General features: G+C 53.5%; 1 gene segment (V, D, J or C); it reads right to left on the reverse strand.

The window, feature by feature from the left end:
- Window positions 1–342: 342 nt before the first annotated feature.
- Window positions 343–14,235, reverse strand: LOC138401623 (immunoglobulin lambda variable 4-69-like). The segment is given in 3 exon segments: window positions 343–470; window positions 6,576–6,878; window positions 14,190–14,235. Coding segments are annotated over 3 exon segments (477 nt in total).
- Between the last annotated feature and the right edge of the window lie 644 nt (window positions 14,236–14,879).

Here is a 14,879-nt window from a genome sequence, read left to right on the forward strand (position 1 = left end):
CAGGTCTGTGCTCTGAGAGTTGGATCTTCAGATGTGAATGCCCAGGGGTTGGCCACTGTCGATCTCTCCCCTGGTGTTTGTCACAGGCAGTCATGACAGTGATCACAAGAAAGCAGGGGCAGGTTTTTGTCTCAGTTCCCCCTGTGTCTGCAGCACTGTGGGACCACTCAGGCTGTCATCCCAGGATGAACAGTAATAATCAGCCTCGTCCTCAGCCTGGAGCCCCGTGATGGTCAGGGAGGCCGAGCTGCCAGACTTGGAGCCAGAGAACCGGGCAGGGACCCCCGAGGCTCTATCGCTATTACCATAGATGAGGAGTTTGGGGGCCATTCCTGGGAGCTGCTAGTGCCAGTTCACACCATACCCATCCCCGATGTTGCTGCTGCTTCCCGTGGAGGAGATGGTGACCCTCTGTCCCGGGGCTCCAGACACCGAGGGCGGCTGAGTCAGCACAGACTGGGCCCAGGACCCTGGAAGAAGGAGAGACACAGACAGGGTGATTTTGGGTCTGGGGACAAGAGGACACAGCAGGGCCCCAGGGTCATCCCAGGGCCCTTCCCCTGCCCTAACTCAGGTCACCTGTGCAGTGAGCCAGGAGGGTGAGGAGGAGAGGGGCCCAGGCCATGGTGGAGACTGTCCCGAGTGCTGCCTTCTGTGCCCGCAGCTGAAGCAGCTTCCCCAGGTCTGTCCTTCCCCTCTTCATACCCTGAGAGGGGAGGCTCCCTCCATGCAAATGAGCCCCAGCTTTCTGCCCCCACCCTGGGCCCTGGTCAGGCCCCTGTGCCTCAGGGTGTCAGGGGTGGGTGGGGGCAGGGCTGTGTGGTCCCAGGGGGTGGGGAGGTCACAGCTGTGCCCTGAGTAGAGGGCACCAGGCAGGGCAGGTGGCTTGTCCCAGCTCTGATCACCCCATACCTCTCAGGAGCAGGCCCCAAGTGTCCCCTGGTGTCCAGACCCAGACACACCATCGTGTGACATGGTGACCAGAGTGTCCCAGGGCCAGCCCTGTCTCCCCACTGCTCTGCCCACTGCTCAAGTCTCATATGACCCTGATCTATGAGTGCCATTAGGAATGACGCTTCAATACACGAGGCTAGGAGAAAATAGTGTTTGTACTGAATGAGGAGTGCTGTCAATCTTCTTAAAACTGACAACATTCTAACAATTTCTCACCAAAAAGAATATGCAGTGTATATCATTTTGACATAAAAAGAAAAAAGCTCAGCAGAAAAGATAATTCCAATTGCTAAAGCCACAAAAAAAAAAGCAAAAGTTTGTGGCTGAGTAGAAAACTTGTGGAAGTATTACATGTGCACCAGCCTGGCGAGTGTGTGTGTGTGTGTGTGTGTGAGTGTGCGCGTGTGCAGGGTGATGTGCAGGTATTTGTCCCGCATTGTCCACTTTGATTTTCCCCGGGTCAAACCGGGTCCCTAGCTCGTCAGTCCCTCACGCCCTCATGTTCACTTTATTCTCACGTGGTGGGAAAACCTTCCCCAGTGACGGATTCTCAGATGTTACCGGCTCTTGAGTCGCTCCTGAAATTTCTTTTTAAAATTCCATCCATTGTATTCGTCAGTTCTTTAATTTGTGCTTGTTTTGAGTTTATGTATCTTAATTTTCTTACGTTTTCTCCTCTCTGTTTAAAGAGTGGTCGTAGTTACTCATGGAAGGGATTTTATAGTCATTGCTTTACAAACCTCTGTGACATCATTTCAGCGTCTGAGCTGTTAATATCGCAGTGTTCACGTGTGTCGATTTCATCTTTCATTTAAGTTGTCATTTTTCTGGTTCCTGACAAGACAAGTGACAGTTTTTGTGCCCCAAACACTGTTGTGTTCTATTAGGAGACTCTGGCTCCTATTTAACCCTCTGTTGTCAGGGGACCCTCCTGCCCAGGCGAAGCACAAGGGCCCGGGGTCGCGGCTCAGCTCCCCACTGCCCAGCAGAGCGGGGCCCTGACTCTCGCTGGCCCAGGGCTGCTCACACCTTCCTGGGGAGAGGGGAGCAGTGACTTGTGCAGACGAGTCCCCTTCAAGAGGGGCTGGGAAATTAGCTGCCCACTGGAGTCTGCTGTGCCTCACAGACACCAGGCAGGGGAGGGGACAGCTGGAGCGCCGGTGACCCTGTCCCATCCTTCTGTCCAGCGTTCTCATCACCAGGGGGGAGTCAAAGCTCCGCTCCTCACTGGCTGTTGAGATCCCCCAAGTCAGGGATCAGGGTGGGATCCTGGGGTGCTGACTGGCTGTGCCTGGTCCCACGTCATTCATCTCATGGCTGGGGATGGGGGTTCAAGTTCAGGTCTGCACGGGGCCCTGCCAACCTCACACGGGGGATTGGAGATAACCAGCTCACACCAGCACTGCCTTGCCCGGCCTTGTTGATGCTGGTTGGGGGTGAAGGTTTGGCTGGTCACTGAACCCCACCGACTCTACCCAAATGGGCCATCGGAGCACGGCCAGCTCCTGCTGGGCAGGGAGTTGTTGACAAATGTGTTTTTGAGTCACCACAGCCTGGGAGCTGCTGGTACCAGAATAAAATCACATGAAATCAATAGATGCCCACAGCCAGCACCGCTGCTGCTTCTAGGGAAGGAAACGGGAGCCGCCTGCCCCACACGCTGGGTGCTGCCGACGGTCACATCAGCACGGACTGGGTCCAGGACCCTGAACTTTGGGACAGACAGAGTGAGGGGGTGGGTCAGTGGACAGAGACACACCCGGGATCCCTGGTCCTTTCATCCCGAGCCTGACACCTGGCCCAAGCCCTTCTAATCCCCGCTGGCTGTCCAGGGGTAGAGAGAGACACTTCATGCATCCAGTCACCCCCTGGGCTGTCACAGCCCCACCCTGAGCCCTGTCCCTGACCCATGCCTGGAAAGCTGACCCTGGAAGGGGTGGGTCTGGGCAGGGCTGTTCTGTGGCTTCCCAGGGACCAGTGAGGACACAGCTGCTGGCCCAGTGAGCAGGGGACAGAGGGCTCCAGACCAGGGCCAGGTGAGGCTCCCAGCTGGGACCCACAGCACAGGTCTCAGGGACAGGCCACAGCGCCCCCTGCTGCCCAGGGCCCAGACACACCCATGTGTCCTGTCTGCTCCACTGTGCACTTTTCCTCCCCCAAAGGATGGAGCTGAGCAGTGTCCTTGCCCCAACACACCTTAGTCTCAGGTCTGCACATGGCCTCCTCCCCCTGCCCAGCCTCCTGTGCGGTTTACAGGACAGTCCTGGGAGCCCAGCCTCCCTGAGGGGCCGCCTCTGGGGACACAGAGCAGGAAGCCCCGTGGGGACAGGGAGCACCTCCCTCCAGGGCACCAGGAGCTGCTGCCTCTTCCTCCTCCCAGGCAGAGCAGAGCCTGCTCCCCAGATGGCCACGAGCTGTCCTTGGGCCCAGCCGCTCCCTCTGGGACCCCCTCTTCCTCTCAGCGTCTTGCTGACCTGCGTTGCAGAATGAAAAGAGGAATATAAATACTCAATATCTGCCAATCCCAGACATAAACTGCACAGTGGGGCAGACACTGAGTGTGACTTTGAGGGAGAGGAGGCCACTGAACCCTTTGGCGGGAGCCTCCTGGGTCCTGAGCCTTCTCCCTCCTCTCTGGGCACTGAGCGGTGATCAGCGCCTTGTACGTGGGGACCAGCATCCTCTAGTCACACTGTGGGCATGGGGAGCAAATGCTCCAGCCATCTCAGAGACAGCCCTGCAGAGTGTGGGGACAGTGCTGGGATGGAGGCCCTGGGCTGTGCAGGGCCCTCAGGCAGCCCTGAGTCCTCACCTGGGCTGAGCCTCAGTGAGCAGAGGGAGGGAGGAGGGGAGAGGAGATGTCCAGGCGTGGGGAGCACCTCTGAGCTCTGCTCCCCAAGGCCCACTCCTCACCCACCCACACACAGGGCGAACATGGCCTTTTAGCATCTGTGCTTCTCCACTGGGCTGTGCAAGCCCCACTCAGGGCTGGGTGTGACCTGCTCCTGGGAGCTGGTGCTGGGAGGGAGATCACTGGGAAGGGTGTGACCTGCACACCTCAGAGCCTCTGGGTGGGACAGCAGGTGGGACAGGGAGCCATGGACAGAGCACACAGAACATGGATGCCATGTGATCTTCTCCAGGGACACTCAGGGACAGGCCCAGGCCCACTTCAGCAACAGGGCCCAGGTCCTGCCAGGACTCTTCTTTTTAATGGCTCTAGGCCCCATGTGTCCTCCTTCTTAGGGTCACAAAGGACAGTGTCTTCTTTCTTGTGCACCCCTGTTACCACAGGAGGCCCCCCGCCTGTCCTCCGACCTCCTCTGCAGACCAGCCCCTGCTCACTGCAGTTTGCTTTTCTGCATAATCCTAGATCTCAGCCTCCCTCAAGGTGTCTCTGCAGGAAACTCACACTGCAGACAGCTCAGCCCTGGACAGGACAGCTGGGCCTGGGCCGCCCAAGACTGAGTTTAGCTCTGGCTTCCCGTTTACACCTGCCCTAGGCCAAGCCAGAGACAGGCCTCTCAGAATGCTGACCTGCATGTCCTTAAGCGTCAGACTGCACTGTCACATCCAGTTCCTGAGGAGTAGATGTGGAGATGGCGATTTTGCCTGCAAACACTATTGGAAGTGTTTTTCATATTCCCAAACAGAAACTCCCTCCCTGTTAGACAATTGCTCCTCCCACCCCACAGCCCCTGGTCACCCATGGAGCATGGACAAATTGGGGACCTGGATGACGCAGAAGAGCCCAGGTCCAGGAACAATATCAAGATGCAGGAAGGAGCAGGGAGCAGAGAGCAGCTCTCCTGGTGGCTCTTGGCAGATGCTGCTAGACCAGGTGACAGCTTTCTGCAGGCTATGCTTTTTATTGCTCTAGTCCCCAAGGAACTGAGGTGCATTCCAGCCTCATCCCGACCAAAGACCCAGAGAGGGGAAAGAATAAGGCTCATGGGATTAAAGTCGGGAAGGGAGGCGGTGCTGGGTCCCAGAGCCATCTCCTTACAGGGAGGTCTCCTCCTGCACCTGCGAATCCCGGGGCTCCCTGGGGACACCCTCTGAGGATACAGAGGACCCAGCTTCCCTAAGGCTTCAGAGCTCAGGGAATGATTCCCAAAGCCTCAGCCAGGTGCAGGTTACATCTAAGGGACCAAACAGAGGGATCCCGGGCTTCTGTGTCTAGCACCGTCTGCTCCCCAAGAGGCCCCCACCACACATATGGGTGCTCTTATGGCCTCTGGAGAGAAATATTCCCTTCGTGCTTGGATGCCAGTCAGAGAAGGTGCTATTGCCAATGACATCTTAAAGATTAGCCAAGTTAAGAGCATCAGACCTTCTGGGAGCAGAGGTGACATCAGACCTGAGCAGGTGTTGGTCACAGGCAGGGACAGGGGAGAGATGGATTTGATGGTGGCATGGAGGGCAGATCCTTGCCTCACTCTCCCATGGTTGGGAGCGCCTGGTGGCATCTGGTTATATTCAGCTATGACAATGATGATTAACCTGTCCCTAAGCCTGGAGCCCAGGGGTGTCAAGGTGCTGTGTTAACACAGAGAATCAGGCTGGGACCCCTGAGAGTCCATCAATCCTGTCCTAGGTCACAAACTCTGGCTTTCTTTCTGGAACCCTCGATGCCAGTTTCCATGGTCGCCCCCAATGTCTCTGCAGCTCCCTATGTAGTAGAAAGTGACGTTGGGACCTGGGCACATCACAAGCTGCAGGGGGGATGACACCTGCATATCTTGGTGAGTTTCTGCTCCCTGGTGTCCTTCAGATCCCACAACACAGCCTGGACCATTGAGAAGCCCCAGTGGGGCAGGAGAGGAGAGGACACAAGTCAGTGCCCGTGGCCTCAGGAAAACCCACCCGTGGGGTCCCCGTGGTCCTGAGAGGGATGAGCTGGGGGAAAGTCACATTCATGGCACCTACTTCCCCCGACTCCCCTGGAGCAGGCTCAGCATTTCCCAGCAGTGGTGGGGTCCGCCCTCCCCCTGTCACCTCCCACTGGGAGCTTTGCTGGTCTCAGGGACACAGTTGCCTCCACAGTTACCCTCTACCTAGACCTGACAGCTGCAGGTTCCAGCAGCAGCAAGGGAGCCAGGCCAGCTCTGTGCCTGGAACCCCTCCCTGACCTGTGTCCTCAGGCAGCATTTTGCATCTCACTTCCTGGTCCCTGTGACACCGGGGGCCCTGGACAGCCCTGAGCACACGTGACTGTTGAGGGAGGGGGAGGTCTCCGCTCTGATCCCTGGAAGAGCAGAGTCCATGCTGTAGGGGACTGTCCCCATTCTGGGTTGGTCCCCATCCCCTGAGCAGGATATAAACTAAAAAGAGATCATTTGCCCCTTTCAAGAAAAAAAAAAAAAAAAAAAAAGCTCCACATGGCTAAGGAGGCAACATTTCAGTGTCATCAGGATTTTTATTTTCATTTTTACTTTTCCTGAGACTTCAGAAACATTGAAGGGAAATTAAGAGTAGAAATATTTGAAACCACAAAGTGCTTTCAAGTTTGTATACGTTTAACATATTTTAAAATTTGAAAATCTTCACAGAACAAAACCCTGAGCAGGCTGAGGTTTTTGTCCCACTTCCTCATCTGCCTGTGTCACTGTGATTATTACCACCGTCCCAGGTCTGACAGTAATAGTCAGCCTCGTCCTCAGACTGGATGTTGGAGATGGTTAAGTAGCGGTTAACCCCGGAGCTGGAGCCCGAGAAGCGATCGGGGATCCCGTCCCCCTTGCTGTGGCTTCCATCACTCTTAACATACATCAGGTACCGAGGGGCCTTCCCCGGCTGCTGCTGATGCCACGCAATGGTGTAGCCGCTGTGTCCACTGCTCAGGGTGCAGGTGAGCTTGACCGAGGCTCCCAGGGAGGCAGATGCAGAGGGTGGCTGAGTCAGCACAGGCTGGGACAGGGACCCTGGAAACACAGACACACGTTATGTCCTGGAGGAAGGACAAGAGGGAAGGACAGTGTGGCATGGGTCTGGGAGGTGGCGTCAGTGAGCTGGAGATCAGGATGCTGAGGACCGTCCTGACCTGTGCAGTGGAGGAGGAGGGTGAGGAGGAGGAGTGGGGCCCAGGCCATGGTGCAGACACCCCAGAGCTGTGCTGAGGCTGCCAGGCTGCAGGTGTCTCTTATCCACCCTCCAGCCCCAGAGGAGGGAGGGGGCCCTGCATGCAAATGTGCTGCTCCTCCCCTGCCCACCAAGCCCGCCCTGGGCCTGTGTGCAGCCCCAGTGACAGGGTGTCATTACTTGGAGGGGTCCCTGGGCTGGGCCTGGTGCAAGTCTCCGCAGGGGCCCAGAGAGGACCCCCCTGCTGGCACCAATGAGCTCTGAGCAGAGACCAAGGTCAAGTTTCTGATTTCCCAGCTGAGCCCCACAGAGCCCTCAGTGACAGGCCCACAGCGTCCCCTGCTGCCCAGGACCAGGTGACGTGTGCCTGGGACCAGATGCCAGGGGGTCCTAACAAAGGTGTCTGTCCTCACCAGGGACTTGACCACTGCCCTCTCCCTGCACAAGGGCAGAGCGAGTCCCCTCCTCATTGCAGCTCCTACCTTGTCTCGGTCTTGAACTGTTCTATTTCAGCCTTCTCAGGGGGAACAGGACACACAACTCTGCCTATATTAAAAGGGGAGCGGGGTCTCCTATACAAACTGTGCATGAAACAAAATGTGCATTTGCAGAGAACAAGGACAGTTCAGCCATGAAGCCATTTCCCAGGCTGCTCATGCAGCAGATTTCTCCCTCCCCACGTGATTCCTCAGGAGGTCACACACAGGGACAGAGTGGGAGTGTCTGGAGGGTAAGTGAGTAGGCTTGGTGACTCACTGGGTTCCCTGAGGAATGAGCACAGACCCCGGGAGGAGAAGAGGAAGGCCCTTGAGTGATGAGAAAAGGGAATCAGGTCACTGGGGGCTTCTTCTGAAGTGCAGGATGAGAGAAGTTCAAGAGAAATAGACAATGTGAGTAAAAATCCAGAAGAAAAATTATTTTAAAATTCCAGGGCTTTTCTCATACAAATACTTCAGTAATTAGTTGAGGAGCTCACAGGAGAGAAGGGAATTGGAACGAGGGAGACAGACCCGAGGGTTGAGAGTGGAAGTTGTGAATCAGAGACGGGAAGGGGAGGGTGAGGACGGTCCACACTATAGAAGCGACTGGAGGAGAAGCCAGTGGGGACATTGGGCAGGAGCAGAGGGGGGTCAGGTCGAGGGAGGTTTGGGGTGTGTTGCCCCTGAGTCACCAGAGACTGAGAACAGAACCCTGGAACCCGAATCCCACACATGTGTTAGGACAGGGGACCCCTTCAAAGGCTGCTCTCTGAAACCTCTTTGTATCTGGGAAGAGAGTGAGGAGGGAGAGGAGTCCAGGCCATGGTGTGGCCTTGCCAAAAATCCTCTACACCCACAGCTGTTTCTGGTCTCTGGGCTGGTTCCTGTGTCTCCTCTTCAGCTCCCTGGGAGAAGGGTGTGTTTGCGTCATGCTTTAGGCAAATATGAGCCCTTCACCACTACCATGGGACTGTGTGTCCTTGGCTCAGGGGGCAACTCTCTTGTCAGGGACAGTTGGGCTGATGTCAGCTCTGAGTTTGCCCCTTGGGAGGAAGCAGCTGCTGTCACCTCTAACTCAGGCCAGTGAGCACAGGCCCAGGGACCCTGAAATTTGAACCATTTGAGTATGTTTCAGGCTCAGCTCTGGAAAGATCCACAGCGCCCCCTGCTGGGCTGTGATAACTATGGCTTCTACTTTCTCGTATTGTATTAAACCTCTTGTCCAATGCCGGAATTTCAGGTTCATTCTCACTTGTTCTTGAGTCTGTCCAAAGAGACTTTTTTAAAATTTAACTTAAAATTTTTTTGTCTTATAATTTATGTTTAGTTTTTTTATGACTTGTAATTTTTTCTCAAATTTTCTCCATTCTCACTTACTTCAAGAATATTAGAAATAGGTCATCGAGGGAATTGTACGGTTGCTGACTTCAGTACCTGAGCCACATAATTTCATCACCCAGATCACCTCAGTGTCTGTGTCTGTGCATTGTCTTTTCCTCACTCAAGCTGTAATTTTCCTAGATCTTGATATGACTACTGATTTTTTATTGTATTCAAGACATTTTGGATATTATATTATGAGACTCTTTAGAGTTTTTGTCAATAGTTCTGAAATAGTAACTGCTTTTGGTTCATTGGTTTTCTGTATTAATTTTCATTTTGCCATTCGAAGAAGAAACGGGACACATTGTCCTTTGTAAGCATTTAGTTTCAGATTTTGGCGTCAGTCAAATCATCCTGGAAATGGGTCCCCTGCAGTCTGCTTTCCACCTGCTGAAATGGTCCTGGAGCCTCACGTCTCTCTCATCCCGAATCTTTGCCTTTGAAGGTGGTCAAATGTGTCCCAGTGCTGCTTATGACTTGAGGAAGGGGAAATACACTTTTGATCTGAAGTGATGTCTGTCACCAAATCAGCTCCCCACACCCTTAGTGACCTGCCTCCTGCATTTCTTCTCTGGAAACTTCAGGGGTGAAGGATGAGCTGTGTGAGGTCTGAACATCCTGCCCTAATGGTCTAATTTTCCCCAGACCTAACTCCAGCCCTGCAAACATTTTGTTGCCTGCACAGGTGAAATGACACCACGTCTACCTTGTGGGTGACTAGAGAGTCCTCCTCCCTCCAGCAGTGAGACCCCTGGGAAATCTCAGAGCCCGTGGCTGGGAGTGGGAAGGGACAGGGGTTTCCCGCTGGCATAGTCCTATAAACAGTGTCTAGTAGCAGCAGTGTGGGGACCAGGGCTGCGGGTGTGACACACAGAGTGGCCTGCCAGGCTGGGCTGGCCACCCTCCTTCGCTCTAAGTAACTGCCCGTAACCAGCGGGAGCTTCAGTGGAACTGCCCGTTCAGAGGAGAAACAGCGTCTTCATCAAAGTAAGAGACTCCTCCCAACTCCACATACGGCAAAGTAGGACATCATGTGTCGCAAAACCAGAAATTTAAAAAAAATGTGCTCTGTTTGCATGATTTGATGTGAACATCATGGAATATGAAAAAACACTTCATCTTTAAACTCCCCTATGGGGCAGAAGGGACAGGGACACATGTGTGTCTTTGTTGTAATGGACTCTATTTTTATCTCACACACCCATGAATTTACATTTAGTGCAATTACTGATCCTGTGTCTGTGTCTACCTTTCTCTTCCTTCACCTGGGCTTGTTGCTTAATTCCTCCTTTCTCCCTTTTGATTTTTCATGAATCAAGCGTTTCCACCGAATCATTTCACACTCACTAGCTGTTTACTTTTACATCCCACTATTTCAGCAGCGACCTTAGATATTGCCAATTGCAACCTTGTCTCCTTAGGGCCCACATTAATTGAATACTTTGTTGAATTTCCCTACAACAGAGAATATTTAAAAAGTTTACACAATCCCTACCTTTTTTGATAATCAATATCGCTACATGGTGTACATGTCCACATGTATTAATTATGAAAACTGTTGAAACTATCGCTGTTGCTGGCAGTGCTGGTGATTCTGACTTCAACATAACTGTGCATACTCTACACATTTCCCTCTCCCTGTGCTGTGACCCTGCAGGACCCTCAAGGGAGCCTCTGGCTGGCTTTTATCACCTCAGCACCCAGAAATTGCAGACATTCCCTCCTGTCTTTTGCCCTTGCCACATGGGCAAGGGTTCCAAGTACACTAACTCCAAGTTGCCACCTCACCCCGAGGACCAGCCTGCAGGTCCTACTAACTCCCCTTCCAGATTATGCCCAGCTGTGTGAACTCATAGCACCTTAGCAATGAGACTAAGGAAAAACACTAATATTTCCTCAAAACGTAATTTAGTAATACAAAAATGATATTGATTAGCATATCCCCTATTTGTAAATTCTCTTTCATTAAGAAATGTTGAAAATTAGATCCATCTCCCCTTATAGGGTAAAGTCTCAGGACATTTGACTCTACACATGTCCCCCTTTCGTCCCTGCGGAGGCCACAGGGCACCGCCCTGCTCAGCGTGCAGGGAGCATCCTGCCGGGGCCGCGGCGGTGCTGGCCCTGCTGGAATCCATGAAGCAGCTTCTTCTTCTCCTGCACTGAGTTCTTCTCTCCCAGGACTTTAGAGGAGATGGTCAAATCCCCAGCTCTTTTGTTAGTTCTCTCTGGCAAATGGGAATGGAGAAGCCAACACATCATGAGGTCTAGAACATGCCGGTGCTCGTTGCAGACATCATGCAGGTGAAGGAAGGCAGACAGAGGATGCATGGAAACAAGAGAGGAAAACAGTTATTGGGTTTGTCTTGTCTCAGTGCCAGGAAAGTTGTTCTTGTCTTGAGGACAAGACCTCTGAGCGTCAGCTAAGACAAGAAACATCACCCATTTAAGTGAGTTGTCAAGTGTTTTTTGTCTCATAAACACCCATGGCAGTGTGAGGCCTGTGCTCTGCTTCTGGTCCTTCTGACCTCGGCCACGGCTCCTCCTCCAAAAGCTGCCTTTTCTCACCACTCCGCTCTCCAGGGCTTCGGTCCCCGTCACTGCAGTCGCTGTCACTGAGCCTGAGCCTGCCATGCAGCACAGACCATCGCGCACCTGCACACGTCTGGCCCAGCATCGCTCTCACTGTCTGAAATTGGCTGTCCCCCAAGGACAGTCACATCCAAAGCCTTTGTCCATGTGGGCCACCTTGGTCCCCACAGCCAGGCCCAAGGGAGCACAGCACTGTGCCATGCTGGGCACAAACAGGGTGGAGGCTCAGTGTGGGCTTGTGCCCGAGTCCCACACCCATCCCTTGATCACTTCTGATCAATAAAGTATAAATAGGCAGAGCTAAGCAAGGTATCTGTGGGGTGGAATCTAGGGCCTGGAGCAGTTGCCTTCTGGGACAGGAAGAGGAGACAGAGTCCCTGGAGCAAAGGCAGGGGGAGTGATGGGGACAGAGCCGGAGGGGAGAAGCCCTCTCTGAAATCTCCTGCCGTCAGGACACCATGGGTGTCAGACTCAGCCCTCCCTCGTTCTAAGTCTCTGTCCTCCCATGAGGACAGTCACACTAATTTTCTCTCTCTCTCTGACTCGCTCTCACACACAGACCCACACTCGCTCTCACACCCCCACACAGGTGCTTACAGACCTGCACACTTGCAAATCCCCCTCATTCTCTCTCTCTTTGTTTCTGTGGGGAACACACACACACACACACACACACACACACACACGCATTCCCTTTGTGTTTTGCTATTTCTGGCCCTTTGTGGGTCCTCTCCAAGAAACAATCTGTCATAAGTGGTAGAGGGCAGGAAAGCTGTGTCCTGGGGCCCTGGACAGACTCTGGGAGGGCACAGTCATGGAACCACACATGCAGGATGTCCCCATTATTCACCGTTGTCCACTATTGAGAACCCCACGAGACCAGGCCAATAGTGCCACGTGTTGGAGGACACATGCTCACTCTTTCGGGGACAGGCCACGGCCGCTGTTGGAAGTGATCCTTGCTTATGTTAGAAAGGACTCCGGACTCTCTGTGCAGCAATGATGGATGCAGTTTCCATTTCTAAGCTTGTAATATGCAACCAGGGACCCTGAAATCACACTGCCGACCTCTCCTCTAAAGAGCCTTCTCAGTCCATATTATCTTCCAACCAGTAACATATAACCGGGTCTTCCACGTGCAGTGAGGGACAATCAGAACATTGTCCCCCAGGTGCACACTGCAGGTGACAGCACAGTCTCAGGCCAGCAGCTCCCAGCCCCAGGCCTGCTGCACCCACACTCTGCCCATCAGCCTCAGAGCAGCGTGTCCTGCGCCTGGGCCGGGCTTCTGCCCTGACTGTCACTGTCCTCCCCGGACTCACCTCCATCACCCCAAGTGAAATGTGGCTCCGGGACTCCAAAGCGCCTTCCTGGCCGTCCCGAACCTCAGACACAGCCAGGTGACAGGGCATTGAGCACGACTGGCCCAAGGCCTTCGTTTGCTTCATCATTGCATTTATTTAATATTTTCGTTTTTTTCCTGAGATTTTCTACTGCCTCATTCAATGCAAACATATTTCACCCAAAGATCTTACAGTGAATCTTTAGATGAATTTGGGAAGAATAATTATATTAACCACAATGTGTTTTTTCAACTATAGAAAAAGTATACCTACCAATGAATTTAAATTCCCTTTCATTTTTTTGCAATGTTTCATAATTTTCAGTTTAAGTACTTTCAATTTTCTCAAATTTACCATTAAGTATTTCATATTGATATCATTGTACATTGTATTGTTTTTTATTTAGAAATTTGTGGTGTTTCATTGCTCGTGCAGTGAATAGAACTCCTTCCTGCTGGGTGGCAGCAGATACCCTTGGCCACATTGAGGCTCTCAGGCTGGAAGCATCTCTGAGACCCTCCTGGGCCCTGAGCTGGGTGTGGCTGGAATCAACCTCTTTGGCCCCTCATCTCTGAGACCCTCCTGGGCCCTGAGCTGGGTGTGGCTGAAATCAACCTCTTTGGCCCCTCCTGAGTCTCCACTGAGTTTCAGCTCTGAGAAGGGATTTCTGCCCATAGAAATATTAGTAGGGTGAAAAGATATGAATGAAGGATCAGTCTAAAAGTTGAACCATATAAAAGAATGTGACATTGTCAGAACTACTATGCTGAGGATAATCACGTGCTCACAGATAAAGTCATGCCTGAGCAAGACTTTGGCAGAGCCTCCGGCAAGAGGAGACTCTACCAGACCAGGACAATAGGGAGAGGTTTTTGTCTCATTTTCCCATGTGACTGGAGCACTGTGTCAGTGTTAGAGCTGTCATCCCATATATTACAGTAAAAGTGAGCCTCGTCCTCAGGCTGCAGCCCAAAGATGTGCAGAATCCCTGCATTGGCCGAGGCATCTTTGGAGCCAGAGAAGCGGCTGGGGACCCCGGAGCCCTGGTGCTTACTCGAGTCTGAGTAGTATCTCAGGAGGTACCGGGGAGGGCTCCCTGGCTTCTGCTGGTACCAGCGTATGGTGTAGCTACCGACACTGAAGCCACTGCTCAGGGTGCAGGTGAGTGTGGCCGATGCTCCAGGAGATGCAGAGAGGGAAGGCAGCTGGGTCAGCACAGGCTGGGACAGGGAACCTGCAAACACAGACGTTCATGGGTGCTGGGGCACCTGCCAGCATGAAGCTGCAGGGAAATCTGGGCCAAGGGGACCAGTCAAGCTTGTGGGGCTGACCCTGGATGTGTGAGTCCTGTTCCTACCTGAGAAGTGGGAGAGGACCAGGAGAAGGAGAGGGGCCCAGGCCATGGTGGACAGAGTCCTCCTGAGTTTCAGTGCTGGAGTGGCTGCTCTAGGCTTCTCTTATCCCTCCATTGGCCTCACAGAGGAGGGGTTATGGATGCAAATGTGTTACCCTCACTGACTATCCTCACCCTTCTTCATGCATTTGTTCAGGCTCTGAGGGCTCCCGGAATGGCAAGGCTAGAGGCAAGACCTAAAAGGAGGCCGGTGCTGGGGCCACACCCAGGGGGTGAGCTGCTGAGTCCTCGTCGGTGAGTGGAGGCCCCATTGCTCCACCGTGTGGAGTTTGGTGGGTGGGCAGCTGTGGGTGCCCCTGTGCAGACCCTGGGATCACCCTCAGCTCACTGTGCGGACTGCAGTCTCTCAGTGGGAATCCTGTGAGTGGAGTCACCTGAGAGCCTGGCCACTGTCAGTCCGCAGCGTTCATGGGCCACACCCCGGTGCATCCCGAGTAACCGATGGTGACAAATAACCTTGCAGGGAGGACACCTGGACTACTAGGAGATGCCGTGTGGGAAAGATGACGACCTGCAGGGTGAGGAGGCTGCAGTGAGGGGAGGACGCAGAGGGCTCTGGGGACAAAGGCCTGAGCAGCTCCTTCCGTGGGGACCAGGGAAGGAGGAGACTGTGCCCTGGGTGTGAGTGGAGAG

This window comes from Eulemur rufifrons, chromosome 21 (assembly GCF_041146395.1).
Source record: "Eulemur rufifrons isolate Redbay chromosome 21, OSU_ERuf_1, whole genome shotgun sequence".
NCBI lineage: Eukaryota > Metazoa > Chordata > Mammalia > Primates > Lemuridae > Eulemur > Eulemur rufifrons.